Raw genomic sequence first — 18,407 nt, 5'->3', positions numbered from 1 at the left:
CCCTAATCCACAGAGCCATGAGTAAACCACAGGCATATCCATATTTGGCCTTTCTCCAAAACAAACAAACAAACAAACAAACAAACAAAAAACCCAACGTACTGAAAGAAAATATTCTGATTAAATTTGTTCCTTCCCCATTTCATGATTTGATTTATATACTAGATTTTACTGTTCATAATTTAGAAATCTACATCTAATATGTTGATATAAATTTTTTTGGTCACACTTGGGGTGCTTAAGGGTTACTCCTGGCTCTGCACTCAGAAATCACTCCTGACAGGCATGGGGGACCATATGGAATGCCGGGATTCGAACCACCATTCGTCCTGGGTCGGCTGCATGCAAGGCACACGCCCTGCTGCTGTGCTATCTCTCCAGTCCATGTTGATATAAATTTGACTATTTCATAGAATTTCTTTTTCTTTTTCCTCTCCAAGATCAAAAATAGAGTGAAAGTATTACTTTTTTTAAATCCTTATTTTTATATTTTACACATATTAAATATAATTCACTTACCTTTGTTCTTTTTTTCTGATAGCATGTATAGATATACAATATGGAAAAAACAGATAGTTTAAGGGCTTCTCAACACTTCTACTTCCTTATTTATAATTACTATGCTATGCAAAAACATATCAAATTCTAACCAGTTATCTAACTGCTGAACAAATATTCATATAGTGAATGTGCCCTGAATGAATAATTTCTTTCATTTCTTCTCTCTATCATGATTAGTAGTGAGGTTAACCCCAGATGCCTGTCAACTGATACATGTTCCTGCTACTCAAGAAGTTTCAGATTGGGCCCGGAGAGATAGCACAGCGGTGTTTGCCTTGCAAGCAGCCGATCCAGGACCAAAGGTGGTTGGTTCGAATCCCGGTGTCCCATATGGTCCCCCGTGCCTGCCAGGAGCTATTTCTGAGCAGACAGCCAGGAGTAACCCCTGAGTAACTCTGGGTGTGGCCCAAAAACCAAAAAAAAAAAAAAAGAAGTTTCAGATTTATTTTCTAAATAAATATAGCGCAATCAAAAATTTTCATATTATTTTATTCTTAGAAATTTCTTTTGCTCATATTTCTTCACTTATTAGAATCTTGATTCCCTTACAACTTTTATTTCCTTCTTTCTACAAAGCAACTCATATAATAAAGAACAATGCCTATCCTCTTTTCCTTTGTGTAACAGCCACTGCAGAAATAATTTTATACAGTCTGAAGGTTGATAATGGATATTCTAAGTTTCCAGTATTAGCTGGGATGGGAATGCCAAGGGTAGAGATATTACCCATTTCTCCCCTCTATAACTAGAATTGTATACCTGTTGAGGGAAAGCTCTTGTATTTCACTGTATCCTTGTTACTTTAGACCAGTGCTTCTCAAATAGTGGGGAGTGTTTTTCAAGGGAGGCACAAGGCTTTGTAAAGGGGGGCACATTTGACCTAAGCAAACACTGTCATAACAAGCTAAGCCCCATGTTTATGTCTCTGTATGTCTCTGGAGCTGAGAGTTGTGTCCTGCTTCAAATCCTGCTTCGAAAGCTATGCATTGCAAAATGTGCTCATTGTAGCCATTAATAAAGACATCACCTCTGATTAAAAAAATCAGCTCAAATTATTTTATATATTTTTGTTTTTCAGGTTAAAGTTTTTTAAATAAAGATACTATTTACGGTCGTGCAGGGGACGCGAAAAATGCTTTCTTCTTCTTAGGGGGCCATGACAGAAAATGAGAAGCACTGGTCTAGACCAAAGATTACCACTTAAGCTATTTTTCTTTCATCATAGTATTTCTCTGAAGTTCATTTATCATACATAAAATAAATACACGAGTATTTTACCATTATAGTTATCTAGTTTGAACTAGGTTGGAAACCCAACCATCTTCCCAAAACAAAAGCAGAACCATAAAGAAAAACATCAAATAAGCCTTTCTGAATAAGCTTGATTTTAAAGAGAAATAGTCATTTGTGAACTTGACAACTTCAGTTAGCAAATTAAAGCTATGATTGAAAACTTGATTTTTAAGCAAAATATTTCTTTTTTTTTTTTTTTTTTTGGTTTTTGGGCCACACCCTGTGACGCTCAGGGGTTACTCCTGGCTATGCGCTCAGAAGTTGCTCCTGGCTTCTTGGGGGACCATATGGGACGCCGGGGGATCGAACCGCGGTCCGTCCTAGGCTAGCGCAGGCAAGGCAGGCACCTTACCTCCAGCGCCACCGCCCGGCCCCAGCAAAATATTTCTAAGTTGAAAAATTAAAATCATTTTCAATCACACTAATCATCCATCTACAACTCTTTCACTTAATACCTGTGTATATTATCTTTTGGGAGGATAAATGATAAATCAGATCCAATATGCTTTTGTAAAGTTGCTTTAGGAACATGAGACCAAATCACTCGAGAGATCATTTCAATGTCACAGTGTGGTTCCTTCACTATGATTATGTGGTATCCAGGACCTGAAAGAAACCATACAGAAGAACAAATAAAGTAGTTTTGTACTTTTGAATCTTATTGTTCGACCAAATTAGACAAAGATCAGGTTATCTAGATCCATAGGAAGAAGACATGATATGTGACAAAACTTTTTATCATTGCTCTAAAGATGCTCAATGCTCATACCTAAAAGTTCTAAAGACTGTTCTGAGAACAAAGACACTGATTAAATAACAACTTGCTCGAGTTTCAATGATTTTTTTTTTAGTTCATGATGAGTAAGTGTATAGAAATAGACAGTACATATGTGAATAAAGGCTCTGTCATCTGGTTATCATTTTTGTGATACTATGCTTGGTAAATTTTCACGTATTTATTTGCCTATAGTTTAACAGTGTTTCAAAAAGTGGAGCCATTAGGGGATGCTGGAATAATCTAGGAGGTGGTAGAAGTGTCCAGTGTAACTAAGGATTGCTTTTGCTTGTTTGCTTAAAGCCTCAAGTATAATTGAAGGGTGCTTTTGTTTGTTTCCAGTAGGTGGTCAGGTAATTTTTTCCTTTGTTTTTGTTTATTTTGGGGTCACACCCATTGGTGCTCAGGGATCAATACTGGCAGTCTTCAGGGAACCATATATAGTGTCAGAGATTGAACTCAAGCTGGTCTCATGCAAGGCAAGCATCCTACTTGCTATACTATATCTGGCCTCAGATTTTTTTCTAAATAGTGTGCAGAAGGCTGAATATTACTTTCTGTTTTGTTTCTGAGCCACACCCTGAGGTGTTCAGGGGTTACTCCTGGCTCTGCACTCAGAAATTACTACTGGCAGGCTCAGGGGGCGATATGTGACCCTGGAAACTGAACATGGTTGGCTGCCAGCAAGGCAAACACCCTACACTCTGTTATCATTCTGGCCCCCAAAGGGCCAAATATTTTGGGAACCGAACCTCTGGCCCAGGCCCTGAAGATAGAGCAGTGAACAAAGCAAGAAAGCTATTATGGGGCCCGGAGAGATAGCACAGCGGCGTTTGCCTTGCAAGCGGCCGATCCAGGACCAAAGGTGGTTGGTTCGAATCCTGGTGTCCCATGTGGTCCCCCGTGCCTGCCAGGAGCTATTTCTGAGCAGACAGCCAGGAGTGACCCCTGAGCACTGCCGGGTGTGGCCCAAAAACAAACAAACAAAAAAAAACCAAAAAAAAAAAAACCAAAAAGAAAGCTATTATATTTAATCAGTACTTTGTTTATAGAAAAATTATTTTCTACAATTGGAGGAACTGTTATTTATTTACAAACATGCATTTCTATTTGTTGCTGTATTTGTGTTCTGTTTCAAATAAGATTAAATAATGTGGTCCAGAGAAATAGTACAAGAATTAAGGTATTTGTCTTACCACTGTTCGACTGTTTCAATCGCTGGCACTGAAACTGCTCAGGGTTCCCTGAGCATAGCCAGGAATGATACTTAATTACAAAGCCAGAGTAAGTCCTGAGTACCAGTGGGTGTGGCCCAATATTCCACACCCCTATAAGGATAAACAATTGAATGATAGTTTTATTTTTGTTTTTAAGTCACATCCAGTGGTATTCACGCATTACTTAGTGCTCAGAAATCACTCTTGGCAGGCTCAGGGGACCATATGGGCTAGGAATTGAACCAAGTTTGGCTACATGCAAGCAAGGTAAATGCCCTTCCTTCTGTGCTATGGCTCTGGTCCCTGAATGATAGATTTTAGAAATAATTCTCTTTATTTAAAGCTTATTTTTAGTATAAAAACACTATTATTTCATTTTACAGTTATGGCAACTGATATCCAAAGAGCTGACACCCACTTTTTATTACCTATGATATTCCTATGATAACTAAACTACTTTTGATCTACTTAAGAAAAATGATGTGTTGGGACTGGAGATATAGCATAGAGTATAAGCTGCTTGCCTTGTAGGTGGCTGTCCTGGGTTCATCCCCAGCTCCACATATGGGTTTCTAAGACTGCCAGGAATGACCCCTGAACACAGATCCAGGAATAAGTCCTGAGGTCTGTTAAATGTCAAAAACAAAACACACAAAAATTATGTGTAAATGTCATTGATTTTTCATATCACAGTAATGACAAAATAAACTTATCAAGTGCCTTGTCATGTTAAAACTTGCATTAATAGGACTGGAGAAATAGTATAGCAGCTAATTGCAAGCAACTGACCTGACCAGGATTTGATCCCTGGCATCTCATATGGTCCCCCAAGACCCACCAAGAATAAAGCCTGAGAACAGCTGGGAGTGGCCCCTAAACAAAACAAAAAACAAAATAAAACAACAACAAAAATCCACCAACAAGAAAACTTCTCATTAATGAAAAATTTCTCTTTTTTTTACAGAGGTGAAGTAGTTAGTGAAAGCGGGGTGCTAATAACAAAATGTAATTTCCTGGGCCATCAAAGAGGAAATACAATCTTGCATTTAGCATATCTGAGTATGGTGACTATCAGAAGGTATCTCAACATTTCAAAGTATTATCTTTTAATATAAGTAGTTATATATCATATTGTATTTTTATCAATAATTAGTAAAATTAATAAATGTTACTAGGACAGTTTATGATTTATCAATGGTACCAGCTTCTTAAATTATGTGGTTCATTACCTAGGCTCATAACACAATTTAAATGCCACGAATCTAATTTTGAATGTAAAAATCTTTACTAATTGACTGTATTTGTATTCAAACCTGTAAAGGAATGGTAAACTTTGAAAGCAAACTTATTGAGTATATAAATAAGACTTTTAATTATTTATATACGTTTCCCACACAGGGTGGTTGCTTTGAAAATGAAATATAATATATAAAGTTTGTGGCATAGTAACCAATAGAGATATAATCAATGTGAACTGAATAAGCTACATTATTGAATAGATGATGATGAAGTCATTTATCATTATTTATTTATTCAGTTACACTTTGCCATGTTATTCAATTACTATTATTCAGCCCTACGTATTTTGCTGTTTACTGTATCATTTTTTTCTCCTAAATATTGTTTTATCCTGCATTAGTATCATTCTCACTACCAATTTATGTGGTTAGCATTTGATTTTTAAAAGTATTTTTCTATTTAAGGTATCATGTTTATAACAGTGTTAACACTTATGGTTTTATTGTACTGCTACTGTACCTCACTATCATCAAAATGCCCAATTCCCTCCACCAATGTTCTTATGTTACTTCTTGTTCACCTTTTCATACTTCCCTTCTCCCCCAGTCTTATCAATTGCAGAGTTATCTCATCCTTTTGAATACAAAAAGGTAACTTGGCAAATAAGGAACTAGGATCAGATATAATGTTTCTCTCGATTTCCTCTCTGTGTCAATCTATTATTCAATAAATTACATCTATTTGGTGGTACAACTGCATTCAGGGTCAAAGGAAGGTAGTAGATTTAGAAGGCCATATGTGTTGAAATACATATTGGGAATGTCCATGTTACATAGTATCTTAAAATTCAATCAAAATAGTTGGAAAACTTGTGAAGACAAGAAGAAGTTATTAAAATTGAATATAGGTGTGAGAAAGAGATTTTTATATTGTATTTTTGTGTTTCTAGGATATATCCACTAGGGTATATCCCTAGGAGTGGTATAGCTGGATTGTATGGGAGCTCAATTTTCAGTTTTTGGAGGAATCTCCATATCGTTTTCCATAAAGGTTGGACTAAACGGCATTCCACCAGCAGTAAATAAGATTTACTAGTGCTATTTACAATAGCCAGACTTTGGAAACAACCAAGATGTCCTTCAACAGATGAATGGCTAAAGAAACTGTGGTACATATACATAATGAAATATTATGCAGTCGTCAGAAGAGATGAAGTCATGAAATTTTCCTATACATGGATGAACATGAGATCTATTATGCTGAGTGAAATAAGTCAGAGGGAGAGAGATAGATGCAGAATAGTCTCACTCATCTATGGGTTTTAAGAAATATGAAAGCTGGGGCCGGGCGGTGGCGCAAGAGGTAAGGTGCCTGCCTTGCCTGCGCTAGCCTAGGACGGACCGCGGTTCGATCCCCCGGCGTCCCATATGGTCCCCCAAGCCAGGAGCAACTTCTGAGCGCATAGCCAGGAGTAACCCCTGAGCGTTACCGGGTGTGGCCCAAAAACCAAAAAAAAAAAAAAAAAAGAAAAAGAAATATGAAAGCTATTTGCAATAATTTTCAGAGACAAAAGAGAGGAGGGCTGGAAGTTCCAGCTCACAACATGAATCTCACCATAAAGAGTGATGAGTGCAGTTAGAGAAATAACTACATTGAGAACTATCATAACAATGTGAATGAATGAGGAAGTAGAAAGCCTGTCTAGAGTACAGGTGGGGGTGGGGTGGGGAGGAGGGAGATTTGGGACATTCATGATGGGGATGTTGCACTGGTGAAGGGGGGTGTTCTTTACATGACTGAAACCCAACTACAATTTTATTTGTAATCAAGGTGTTTAAATAAAGATATTAATAAAAAAAAAACTCAACCCAGTGGAAAAAAAAGAAGTTATTAAATTTAGAGTAAATGGACAAAAATCTAATGGAAATCTTATTATCAGAATATAACATCAATATCCTGAGTGAATAAAGTGTGAGAGAGACCATATATGTGTTTCAGGAAGTTTGAAGAGCCACAGCACTGCAGAGTCCCTTTGGCCATGATGGCAATGCGGTCACCCAAGATGTTGGCTTCATCCATGTAGTTGGTGGTCATTAAGATTGTCCGATCCTTTTTATAATGCTGAAGGAGTCCCCAGGTGGACATCCTCGATGCAGGGTCCATCCCATTTGTTGGCTCATCAAGTATCACCACCTATAAGCCAGAATAATAATTTCAGAATTTATAATCCATGCTATCTACTTTTATGGAAATTTGCCACAAAAAGGTAACACATTTAATTTAAGAATACAAGAACTGTATTGAAATGGTGACACGATCTCTAAAAAAATTCCTAACTATATTGTAACAGCAATTAAAAAAAATGAACATTTCCTTGACACTCCTTGGAAACATTTTTTAAAAGATTCATCTCTATTCTCAGATTTATTTTTTTTTTAAATAACTCAGTTGAGTTTTCTAGACCAGATGTCAGGAACTTATTCTCAGTGCATTAACCCTCATTTATCTCTCCTCTAATACCTTGGTGCATCCTAAAAGCGCTATGATGACAGAAAGCTTGCGCTTCATTCCTGCACTCAGGGAAATTGAGAGAGTATTACGCTTTTCTAGCAGGTTAAGAGCAGACAGCATATGGTCAATTTCTATTGATTCAATCTTCCTTTTTCCTTTGATCTAAGAAAAGAATAAGAATTTACATTGTAAATGCCACCTTATCCTCAAAGTATTCTTACATAATAACCTTTACCTACATTGTCGGTAGCATAAAATTTCTTGCAATCATATCTTTAAAACATTCACTCTTGTTCTTAATAAGCTACATAGTGTCCCATTCTCATTGTATAAAGGAATCTAGTAAAAAATAAAAAAAAATAAAAAGAGAACTTAAACTCATAAATAGGGGAACAGCATATAACAGAATAACTACACTCTTTCATTTCCCACTAAACTCAGTTATTAAATCTGGAAAACTAAGATGGTCTTTCAGAAAATTTCTCAGAAAGGGATTAAGATGATAGTATACAGAGATTAGGGTAGGGGCTTGCCTTGCACTTGGCTGACCTAGGTTCAATCCTTAGCACCTAATTTGGTTCCTCAGAGCATTGCTAGGAGTAATCCCTGAGCACAGAATCAGGAGAAAACCATGAACACTGCAAAGTAGGTCCCCTAACATTCCCTCAGTTAGAACAGAAATGAATAAATAGAAACAAAGAAAACGATAATTAAAAAAATCAATAAAGCTAAGGAGCTGATTTTTCAAGAGTAAAACAGATCAATAAACCCTGAGCTAGACTTAAAAAATTAAGACAAATAGGATATATTTGAATAAATTGGATCAGAGCTGAAAGGGATGAAATGACAAACTATAACCTCAGAAAAAAAAGAAACATAAAATTGTTACTATGAACAACTCTATGCCACTAAACCAGAGAACTGAAAAGAAATGAAAAATTTATTTATTTATTTATTTATTTTTCCCAGATGACATGACCATTTTATTTCCTAAATGCACTTCTCTTTGCTCAAGACTTACATAGCTGTCAGGGAAAGTTTAACAATAAGAACCAATCTAGCAATCTGGGAGAACTTATGTAAGATAACAAAACAATAATTTAGAAGTTCTAAGTCTCCAAAGGAGATTTTCAATGTCTGAATAGAAATGGTTATAAGCAGCGGGATTTTTAAGAAGTATCTTCCATGTCCACATCCTGTTGCAATTCCTGTAACATTTTTTCTTCCAGTTGCTTTCCTTTGCCTGCAACAGGGGCATGGATAAGATGGATATTTTGCTTTACTTCTTTGATGTCCTCCATTTTCTGTAGTTCTTTATTTTTCTTCAACCTGTTCATTATAAATTTAGCTTGCCGTTTCTGCTTGATCTCTTCTACTCTCTTCATTGCATCAATAGTTTTATTCCATAGCTCTCGCTGGTACTTAATAGGTTCGTTTCTTCGTTTTTCAAATTCAAATGAATTATCCACTGTAAGCTCTTTACCAGCTGCTTTCCGGAAGGCTTTCGTCCACCTTACTTTGCGAGGATTGCGCTTTTTCTTAAAGTTTTTATGACACTTGGATTTACAGAATCTGAACACCTTGCAATCGTTCCGGACAAACATCATGCCGTGGCCGGGATAAATGGGTCCGGAACAGAAATAACATTTCTCGATCCTCATCTTGCACCCGCGTGGGACCGGGACCGCCCGGCGCCCGAAAAATTTATTTTTGAGGGAGAAGGTACACCAAGTGATGCTTAGGGATTACTCTTGGTTCCTGGGGGTGCTTGGGCTATCATATGAAATACCAGGGATCAAACTTGGATCAACAGCCTGCGAGGCAAGTGCCCTACCCACTGTGCTATTGCTCCACCTCCTGGAAAATTCTTAGGATCATGCAATCTTCCAAGTTTAATCAAGAGGAAGTTCAAAATCTAAACAGACTAGTCACTAGGCAAGGAAATTAAAACTGTAATTAAAACCTCCCCCAAAATTAAAGTCCTCATCCATGGAGTAAATGAGTTTGACCAAAACTTCAAAGAACACCTACTATCCATGGACCTCAGGTTCTTCCAAACTACTGAAGAGACAAAAATCTTTCCTAACAGCTTTAATTAAATAAACTCTAATAAATAGACAATAGAAATATTACTATAAAAGAAAATAGACTTAATACTCAAATAGCACCAAACTTTAAAGCAAAACTTAATTGACAGGCTTCACCCAGTTATATGTTGACCAAGAGGAGAGGAGAGAAGAAAAAAGGAAAAACTTCAAAAACACTGTATTTTGATAATCACACTGGAACTATTGGTAAGATACAGGGTTTAATTAATGAGTTATTGTAGAAAACACTGGAGTTAAAAGGTTACTTAACACACACCTTAATTTAGTTAGAAAATGTTATCAATAGTTATCAATGATAAGTCAATAGGATTCAATTTGAAAAAGCTGTAAGGCTATCATTAGTTTTAGGTGGCTTGATAATCAATATACAAAAATACAAAATACTCCATTTGAAAATATTATAAACATCAAAACAATATGGCAAAATGGCAGGCTACAAAATCATATGGATTCTGCTACAGGGCCTGGAATAATAGTACAGCAGGTAAGGTACTTGCCTTGCACGTGGCTGACCTGAGTTCAATCCCTGACATTCCATATGGTCCCCTGAGCATTGCCAGGGGAGTAATCCTTGTGTGAAATCAGGAATAAGGAGAGCTTCCTGTGTGAGGAGCCAGGAATAACCACTGAGTTTGTTTGGGTTAGGTCCCCAAACAAACAAATAAACAAACAAAATATGCTATAAGATATATGCAAGCAATAAATAAGCTAGGAAAAAATTAAGAAAACAATTTCATTTAAAATTACATAAGAATTAAGAAACTGAAAACTCATAGATGAGTGAGACTATTCTGTCTCTATCTCCCACCCTCTGACTTATTTCACTCAGCATAATAGATTCCTTGTACATCCATGTATAGGAAAATTTCATAAAAGACATTTTTGCAATAATCCTCAGAGAAAAAGAGAGGAGGGCTGGAAGGTCCAGATCACGACATGAAGCTCACCACAAAGAGTGGTGAGTGCAGTTAGATAAATAACCACACTGAGAGCTATCATAACCATGTGAATGAATGAGGGAAGTGGAAAGCCTGTCTCGAGTACAGGTGGGGTTGGGGTGGGGAGGAGGGAAATTTGGGACATTGGTGGTGGGAATGTTGCACCAGTGAAGGGGTGTGTTCTTTACATGACGGAAACCCAACTACTGTCATACTTGTAATCAAGGCATTTAAATAAAGATATTAATTAAAAAAAGAAAAAACAAAACAAAGCAGTTTTAAGAGAATATTTTTATTTTAGTAGCAGATTGTGTATACAGTATATGTGATATTTATATTGTTTGTATATTATATCTATATTTTATTTTAGTAATGTATGTCTGAATTGTCTCCTGCTGAATATAAGTAACTTAATAATTCCAAAAAAGAATTAAGTAACTGAATTAATTATTTTACTTAAGATTCAAGTAAAATAATTAAATATTTTTGTTGTTTATTCTTCATGACTTGAAAGAACTTGTAAGCTGTATATTCAAAGTAATAGAAAGATATTCCATACATATGGGTTGTAGAAATTAAGATTACTGTTAAAGTAATCATGCTCTTGAGAATTATACAGATTCAATACAATTCTCATATAATTCCAATGGCATTCTTCTATGAAACTGAGTAAACATTTTATAAATTTGTGTAGAATCATAAATGACTCTGAATAACCAAAGATGTCCTAAGCAATGTTAATCTGCTCTAGTCTTAAATAGATTTATAGCAATATCAATAAAAATCAAAGTGAAACTTTTGTAGATATATGAAAGATAATAGAAAAAAGAAAAAACACATGGAATGAATAAAACATTTTTACTAGCTACAAGGCATTTCAATAAGGATAGTGTTAATGAAAAGCACTATTTTATATTGAGGTTTATCACAAAATTATAAAAATAAGAGCAGTGTGATATTTGCAAAGGGCTCAATATATGCCAATGAAACATATACAAACAAATACAGAAACAAATACACATACATATAATCATTTCCTTTAGCAAATATGTAAAAGATAATTCTAACATGAAAAATAAAACATGTTTTTAAAAGATGGTGGTGTTAGAAAAACTGCCATTTATATGCAAAAAAAGAACCTTAACTTAAACTTTAGACAAATACAAATGATCATAAATCTAAGTGTATTTTGCAACACTGAAAAGTTAAAATATAGTAAAACTTTGTTTTGTCTTTTTTTTTTTTTTTTGGCCAAACCTGCATTGAATCCAGTTTTGTGAAATGCAGGATAGTACCTGTTGTACTATCATTCAGACACCCAAATTATTGAAAATCTTAGTCTCCTGGGATTAGACACAGGAGAAAAACAGCAAAGACAGGATTCATTAAGAAAGATGTGGTAATAATGAAGTAAAACATCATTATAATAAAAAGATACAAACCAAAGGACACTTATTCAGAAAAAAGAGCACTCAAAATTTAATAATAACAAATAACCCTACATTTAAAAAGTGAACCAAGGGGACTAAACAAAGCTTTCATCAAAGAAACTGTAAAAATAGTAATTAAGTGCTTGCTTTGGTAGTACATATACTAAAAATAGTGGTTAAGTTCATAAAAGGTGATCAATACAAACAGCTGTTTGTGAAATACAAATCAAAACCATGATTTTAAATATAATAACAATAGCAAAAACTGGCGAATATGTGGAATGACTGGAATTCTCCCAAACTGCTGATAGTGGTTCAAAAAAGGTAAACATACCACCTTGGAAAGCAGTTTGACAGATTCTTAAAAAATTGAACAATGATATAACCCATGAATCCAACCCACAAATAAATACATGAAAAAACTGCATAGAAATTCAGAGTATCTCTATTCATAATCACCAATCCTGGTACACCCAAACATAAAATACAATTTAAAAACTCAAATTAAAAAAACCTACAGATGATGCATTAGTATGTGCAGAACTAAAAGACATCATGCTTACTGTTAAGTAGCTAACGTCATAGTGTTATATTCTCATGGATTTAATTTATAAGACATTTTTCATAAGATAGAATATTAGTGAAGAAAATTAGACTAGATGTGAAGGAAGGTCACCTCGAAGGAAAAGCTGAGGTAGCACATAGGGTGTTTGAATTGTTATGAATGTGTTAAAATAAAAATGAAAAAGTTAAATTTATAAAATAATTATACCTTATTATTATTTATTATTATTATTTATACCTTATTATTAATTATTATAATTATTATAATTTTCTACCTTAGTGTAGAAAAAAAGGTGTTCTGATACTGTCAAATCATTAAATAGTAAGTCATGTTGTGGGCAGAAGCCCAAGTATTTCTGAATATCAGTTACATTCTTTGAGATGTCAAGTCCATTAATAAAGACTTTTCCTTTGGTCGGAGGACAAAGTCCTGCAAGTAAGCAGAAAACAATGACGGAAACTTATGTTCAGTGAGAAAACTGAACACTGCAAATCAGAATCTCAAAATCAAATAAGGATTATTCAAAAGAATAAGCATTACATTATGCACAAGAATAATAGTTCAGGATAATATTATTATTCAGTTATGCATATTTTCTTTTTATTTTGACTCAGATATGATTTTTTTTTTGTTTTTGGGCCATACCTGGTGATGCTCAGGGGTTATTCCTGGCTATGCGCTCAGAGGTCGCTCCTGGCTTGGGGGACCATATGGGACTCCGGGGGATCGAACCACGGTCCGTCCTATGCTAGCGCTGGCAAGGCAGACACCTTACCTCTAGTGCCACCACGCCAGCCCCCCAGATATGATTTTTATATAAAGGATATGAATTAATTAAAAACAACAGTACAAATTTTCTGAGAAATTAGATGATGTTATATAAAATATATAATATGTATATATAAATAAAACTATGAAGCCACTTGAACCCTATGATTAATTTATCCTTTAAAATAAGACTGGAAAAATGCTGCAAACTTCCAACCTTTTAAAATATTGCTGCATATTAAGCTTCATGCAATTGTTTCCAATATGATTTCTGGAATTATTAAAGATGTTTATGTCTCCATATTGTTGCTAAATTGATATTTCTGAGAAACCAGCTCTTTGAGATTCCTAATTTGTCATACTGCTGTCACTCTTATTTTCTATAGTTTCTAAGTTATATTTTTCTTCATTAATATTGCTTATTGCCTTTGCCCATTTCCACACTTTTGATAAAACTCGTTCTGAAATTTTGTATTTGTTAATTATGTTAGTGAAGGAACTGGAACTTGAAGCTATATCCATTGTCATTTTGCTCCAGATTTTTCTTTTGAACTGCATCTTGGTCTATGAATAGATTTTTCAGTTGATAACAGTTGAATCAGGATTGCCAGCGAGAGTAATAAGCACACGCAGCTGGGATAATATATAATATGTGTTCCAAATTAACATGTAAAATAGGAAGTGCATCAAGAAAAATTACATAAAGCAGAACCATTTTGTCTATGTATATTGTGATAGTGATGATTCTTTGAATATTATCTAGGTAGGTCTTATTTTTAAAAGGTTGTTGGCTGAGAAAGGGAGTCAGCTAAAAAAATCAAGTAACAAGGCGTTTGGTAGACAAGCTGGGCCATTTTTCTGTTGGGAAGCTGGTGTATGTGGGCAAGGCTACTGGGTTTTCAGGTGGTGGGTGGATTCAGGGATTGGTGCAGATTGGCTCATCTACCTTCAGAAAATATCCTAGAGCAGGGGTCTCAAACTCAATTTACCTGGGGGCTGCAGGAGGCAAAGTCGGGGTGAGGCAGGGCCACATAAGGGATTTCACACACACACAAAAAGAACAGCGGGCAGGAGCAGCGGAAATGACGTCTGCGCTAGGCGAAAAGTAATCGCGATTATTTGCTTACCGACTATTCGCAATAAAAAATCGCATTAGTAAGAAAAAAATCGCATTAAACATTCGCATACCTCGAGCAGTTCCGTTCGGGGTATGCAAATGTTTAATGCGATTTTTTTCTTACTAATGCGATTTTTATTGTGATTATTCGGTAAGCGAATAATCGCGAATACTGCGATATTTGAAGGCTGGCCTTGGGCCACAAAATGTTGTAAGGAGGGCCGCAAATGGCCCGCGGGCCGCGAGTTTGAGACCCCTGTCCTAGAGTTTTCAGGCCATAGTCTGTTCCACTTGAGAAAGTTCAGTTGCTCATATTATTTGAGTTCAGTTATGGAGCTAAGCTTGTTTCTTTTGGAGACTATAGTTGTGGCACTAGTCTGCTTGACTTCACAAAAAACAGGGATCGGTTTTCACTTATTCTGAGAATTCTGAAATCAGCCTAGATCAGCCTTTCCTAGACTACCCGGAAAGATTGGTCGCTATCATTTTTTTTCTTGGTTTTTAAAACATACTTGCCTCCAATTTGATGTCATTAAAGATTTTATGAATAGACTCCCTAACAGATTTTATTCTACTGGGTGATATATTCTATTAACACATTGCAGTGATATATTAAGATTTTATTATGTTGAAGAAATATACCAATTCATATGGTATATATCTTCCATTTTATATTTGTCTTAAGTTCCTTGTCTATATTCCTACCAGAATACAAAATTGAGAGTGACAACTTGGTTATAACCACTGTAGTGCTAATTCCTAAAAAGTATGGACATATATGTATATATTTTTACTAAAAACATCATCTGGAGTATCTTAGTTTTCAGTAATTTAAACAATAACTGAAAGTTGAAATATTATGAAATAATATCTGCAAATAACTGAACTTCTCGATTAGCACTAAATACATACCTATAAGAGTAGATATAATGGTGGATTTTTCAGATTTATTTTCCCCTAGAAGAATAGAGATCTGCCCCACATATAAATTCAAACTCAGGTTCTTTATTGCTACTTTGGAATCAAATTCCTGTGGGATAGGAGAAAGAATGTCTTTATACCTGTCACTCTGTCTTATGTAAAAAACACTATTTCCTCTTTCTATAAGAAAAAATCCTACTATATAACCAACTTGTCTGCTTCACAACTCAGTCTGATACTAGCACTGTCCTTATAGTAAAACTGGAAAAAGAAAGACCCAGCAATTAAAATGTGCACAATTACCACAAACAGGTATATGTGAGAGCCCCAGATAATGCTACATCAACAATAGTTAAGGGAAGGGAGAAAAAGGAGGCAAAAGAAATATCTATTAAAATTTGGTAAAAACAGCAACATCTGGAGCTTTTAACATTCGGTTAACATTTAACATCTAGCTTATTATTGAGGGATTATTCTAGTTTTCTCCTTTCCTTCAATTTTATTTATCTTTCAATATTATCAATTCCGTGGAAACATATCCCTTTCTCCTCACATAGATTTATGACCCATGTCCAATTAGTATTTTTTCAATTAGTATTTCTAAGAAGCAGCAGCATCTGATTTTACTTTCTGTATAATTCTTAACTCTCCATTCACTAATAACCCATAACGCATATTCTTTAATTTTATTATTTATTTGTTTTTGTTGTCATTGCCAATGGGACCAAATCACTAATGAACCTCTGAGAGCTGTATCTAGCAGAGTTCTGGCTGTATTTACTCAATGTATTTTTATGATTATGGTATAATCTCAAAATAATTAATCAATTTTGAACTAACATTTGTGTATTATGTGAGATATGGATCCACATAATTTTTAATTTTAATTCATATAATTTAATTTTTCTGTGTTTCTTTTTAAAATTTTATTTTCTTGAAAAATTGTGATCAACAGAATCCTTCATAATTGAATTTGAGATATACAATGAGTCAGGGCACTTTCCAACACCAGTGTCAACCTCCCTCCACCAATGGCCCCAGAGTGTATCTTATACCACCACCCTGTGCCCCATGGCCTCTCAGTATAATAGATTCCTTTAAGTTAAGATTGTGAAAGTTTAGGTCCCTTGATTCTATTATTATTGACTTTGGCTTAGATAATTAGTTTTGTCCTTATTTATTTCCCTACCAACGTATCTTAGACCACTTGGCCCCTGGTCCCCAGATCTTTTTAGTCCTTTCTTTTTAGTTTTATATAAAAAGGGGAAATATGTAGTAAAATTAAGTAATCCATGCCCCCAAGACCCAATGAAAAAGGTAGGAGCCCAATTTAAAAGATGAAATAAAAAAATCCAATAAAAAGGTGTGTGTGTGGCAGGTTGTTGTTGTTGTTATTATTGTTCTTCTTTTCTTCTTTTTCTTTTTCTTCTTTTTCTTCTTCTTCTTCTTCTTCTTCTTCTTCTTCTTCTTCTTCTTCTTCTTCTTCTTCTTCTTCTTCTTCTTCTTCTCCTCCTCCTCCTCTTCTTCCTCCTCCTCCTCGTCCTCTTCCTCTTCCTCTTCCTCTTCTTCTTCTTCTTCTTCTTCTTCTTCTTCTTCTTCTTCTTCTTCTTCTTCTTCTTCTTCTCCTTTTCTTCTTCTTCTTCTTCTTGCATAGGCACAGCAAAATATGAGGGAAATAGAAAGGAAAAATCTTTGGACAAAAAACAGGGAGACCTTACCCATGAAGCATCCTGGCATAAGACCAACTACAGCCTCCAGGCATAGTAAGTTGTCTAACCCCAAAGTCTTTCTCTGTGGTCCCAGTAATAGTTCTTCACAATCATGGTTGTTATGGTTAGGTTTTTGTAGTTAGAGATCCTGGCTTTTGTACAAATCCCATGTCGAAATCAGGGTAGACACGGAGCATCTTCTGGTTTCATTTCACCATTAGGTGGCAATGCAGGGAGCCTTGCCCTGAAAGCAAGTTGCTGCTGTTACCAAGTAGTCAGGGTGTCATATGAACCCACTCTGAGCAAGTTGATGCCAAGGCAGCATGAGGTCCATCCCTGGTAAAAAACCAATTCCTGGTGCTGATATAGAAAACTATGCTGGTTTCAAAATGGGATTCAAGATTCAGGTTGAATGGCCAATGCCAATCTTCCGGAGCCCAAGTCTAGTCACTATGACAAATGTTCAGGGTGTAAGGTCCCACTGAAATATAACATTTATGTGTTCCTATCCCTATTAGATAAGAACTTATTTCCACATGTATGATTTCACCATTTAATGTACCTATACAAAAAGAAACAATGCCATATGGAACTATTGATGCCTATGGGTGTAAAAATAACAAGCCAAACATTTCCAATATTTTGGTTCTAACTTGAACTTGAAGCGAAGAGGAACTTATCTACCAGAATTTCCTACATTTTTTCTGTATGTTTCTATCCAGTTTTTGCAACTGTATTTGTTGAAGATGTCTTCTTTGTTCCACGTCAGGCAGTTTGCTGTTCTGTCACAGATTTTACTGTGACATATTATAATATTGAATGTCAATTCTATTCCACTTATCTAAGAGTCTATATTTATTTCAGCACTAGATCATTTTAATCAATATAGATTTAAAAATAAAGGAATGCTATTCTTTGCATATTCTTTTTCTCAGAATTGCTTTTGTTCTTCAGGGAGTTTTATGGTTCCACACAAAGCTTAGCAACATTTCTTACTTTCAAAACCTTAAAAAGTATCATTGGAATTTTGATGGGGATTTCACTTAATTTGTACAATGCATTGGGTCTGAAGATCATTTTAGCAGTGCTAATTCTTCTGATTCCAAATTTAATGTATTTAAAAATATTAAAATATTTAAAATATTTTTATATCCTGGTGTCTCTCCTATTTCTTTCAACAGAAAATCACTGATTTTGAAGTATAACCCAGGCTAAAATGAAAAGACAACCAACTAAGTGAGAAACATATTTTCTT

The 18,407-nt window shown here is 35.2% G+C and overlaps 2 protein-coding genes across 2 annotated transcripts in view; both read right to left on the bottom strand.

The window, feature by feature from the left end:
• Positions 1–18,407, bottom strand: part of LOC126029909 (phospholipid-transporting ATPase ABCA3-like) — a 142,093-nt gene that overhangs the window by 62,770 nt on the left and 60,916 nt on the right. The window contains exons 11-15 of the mRNA XM_049788150.1: positions 15,435–15,552; positions 12,912–13,066; positions 7,606–7,758; positions 7,068–7,278; positions 2,310–2,460 (exon numbers count right to left, since the gene is read on the bottom strand). Of these exons, the coding sequence (XP_049644107.1) occupies positions 2,310–2,460; positions 7,068–7,278; positions 7,606–7,758; positions 12,912–13,066; positions 15,435–15,552 (788 nt within the window). The remainder of the gene's footprint in view (positions 1–2,309; positions 2,461–7,067; positions 7,279–7,605; positions 7,759–12,911; positions 13,067–15,434; positions 15,553–18,407) is intronic.
• Positions 8,656–9,257, bottom strand: LOC126031277 (probable ribosome biogenesis protein RLP24). The gene has a single exon (XM_049789577.1). It carries the CDS (start codon positions 9,255–9,257, stop codon positions 8,766–8,768), a length of 492 nt encoding a protein of 163 aa, XP_049645534.1. The 3' UTR covers positions 8,656–8,765.

The sequence above is a fragment of the Suncus etruscus genome, chromosome 15 (genome assembly GCF_024139225.1).
Source record: "Suncus etruscus isolate mSunEtr1 chromosome 15, mSunEtr1.pri.cur, whole genome shotgun sequence".
NCBI lineage: Eukaryota > Metazoa > Chordata > Mammalia > Eulipotyphla > Soricidae > Suncus > Suncus etruscus.
The sequence above is the reverse complement of the archived record's forward strand: the minus strand, read 5'-3'. Positions and strand labels throughout refer to the sequence as shown.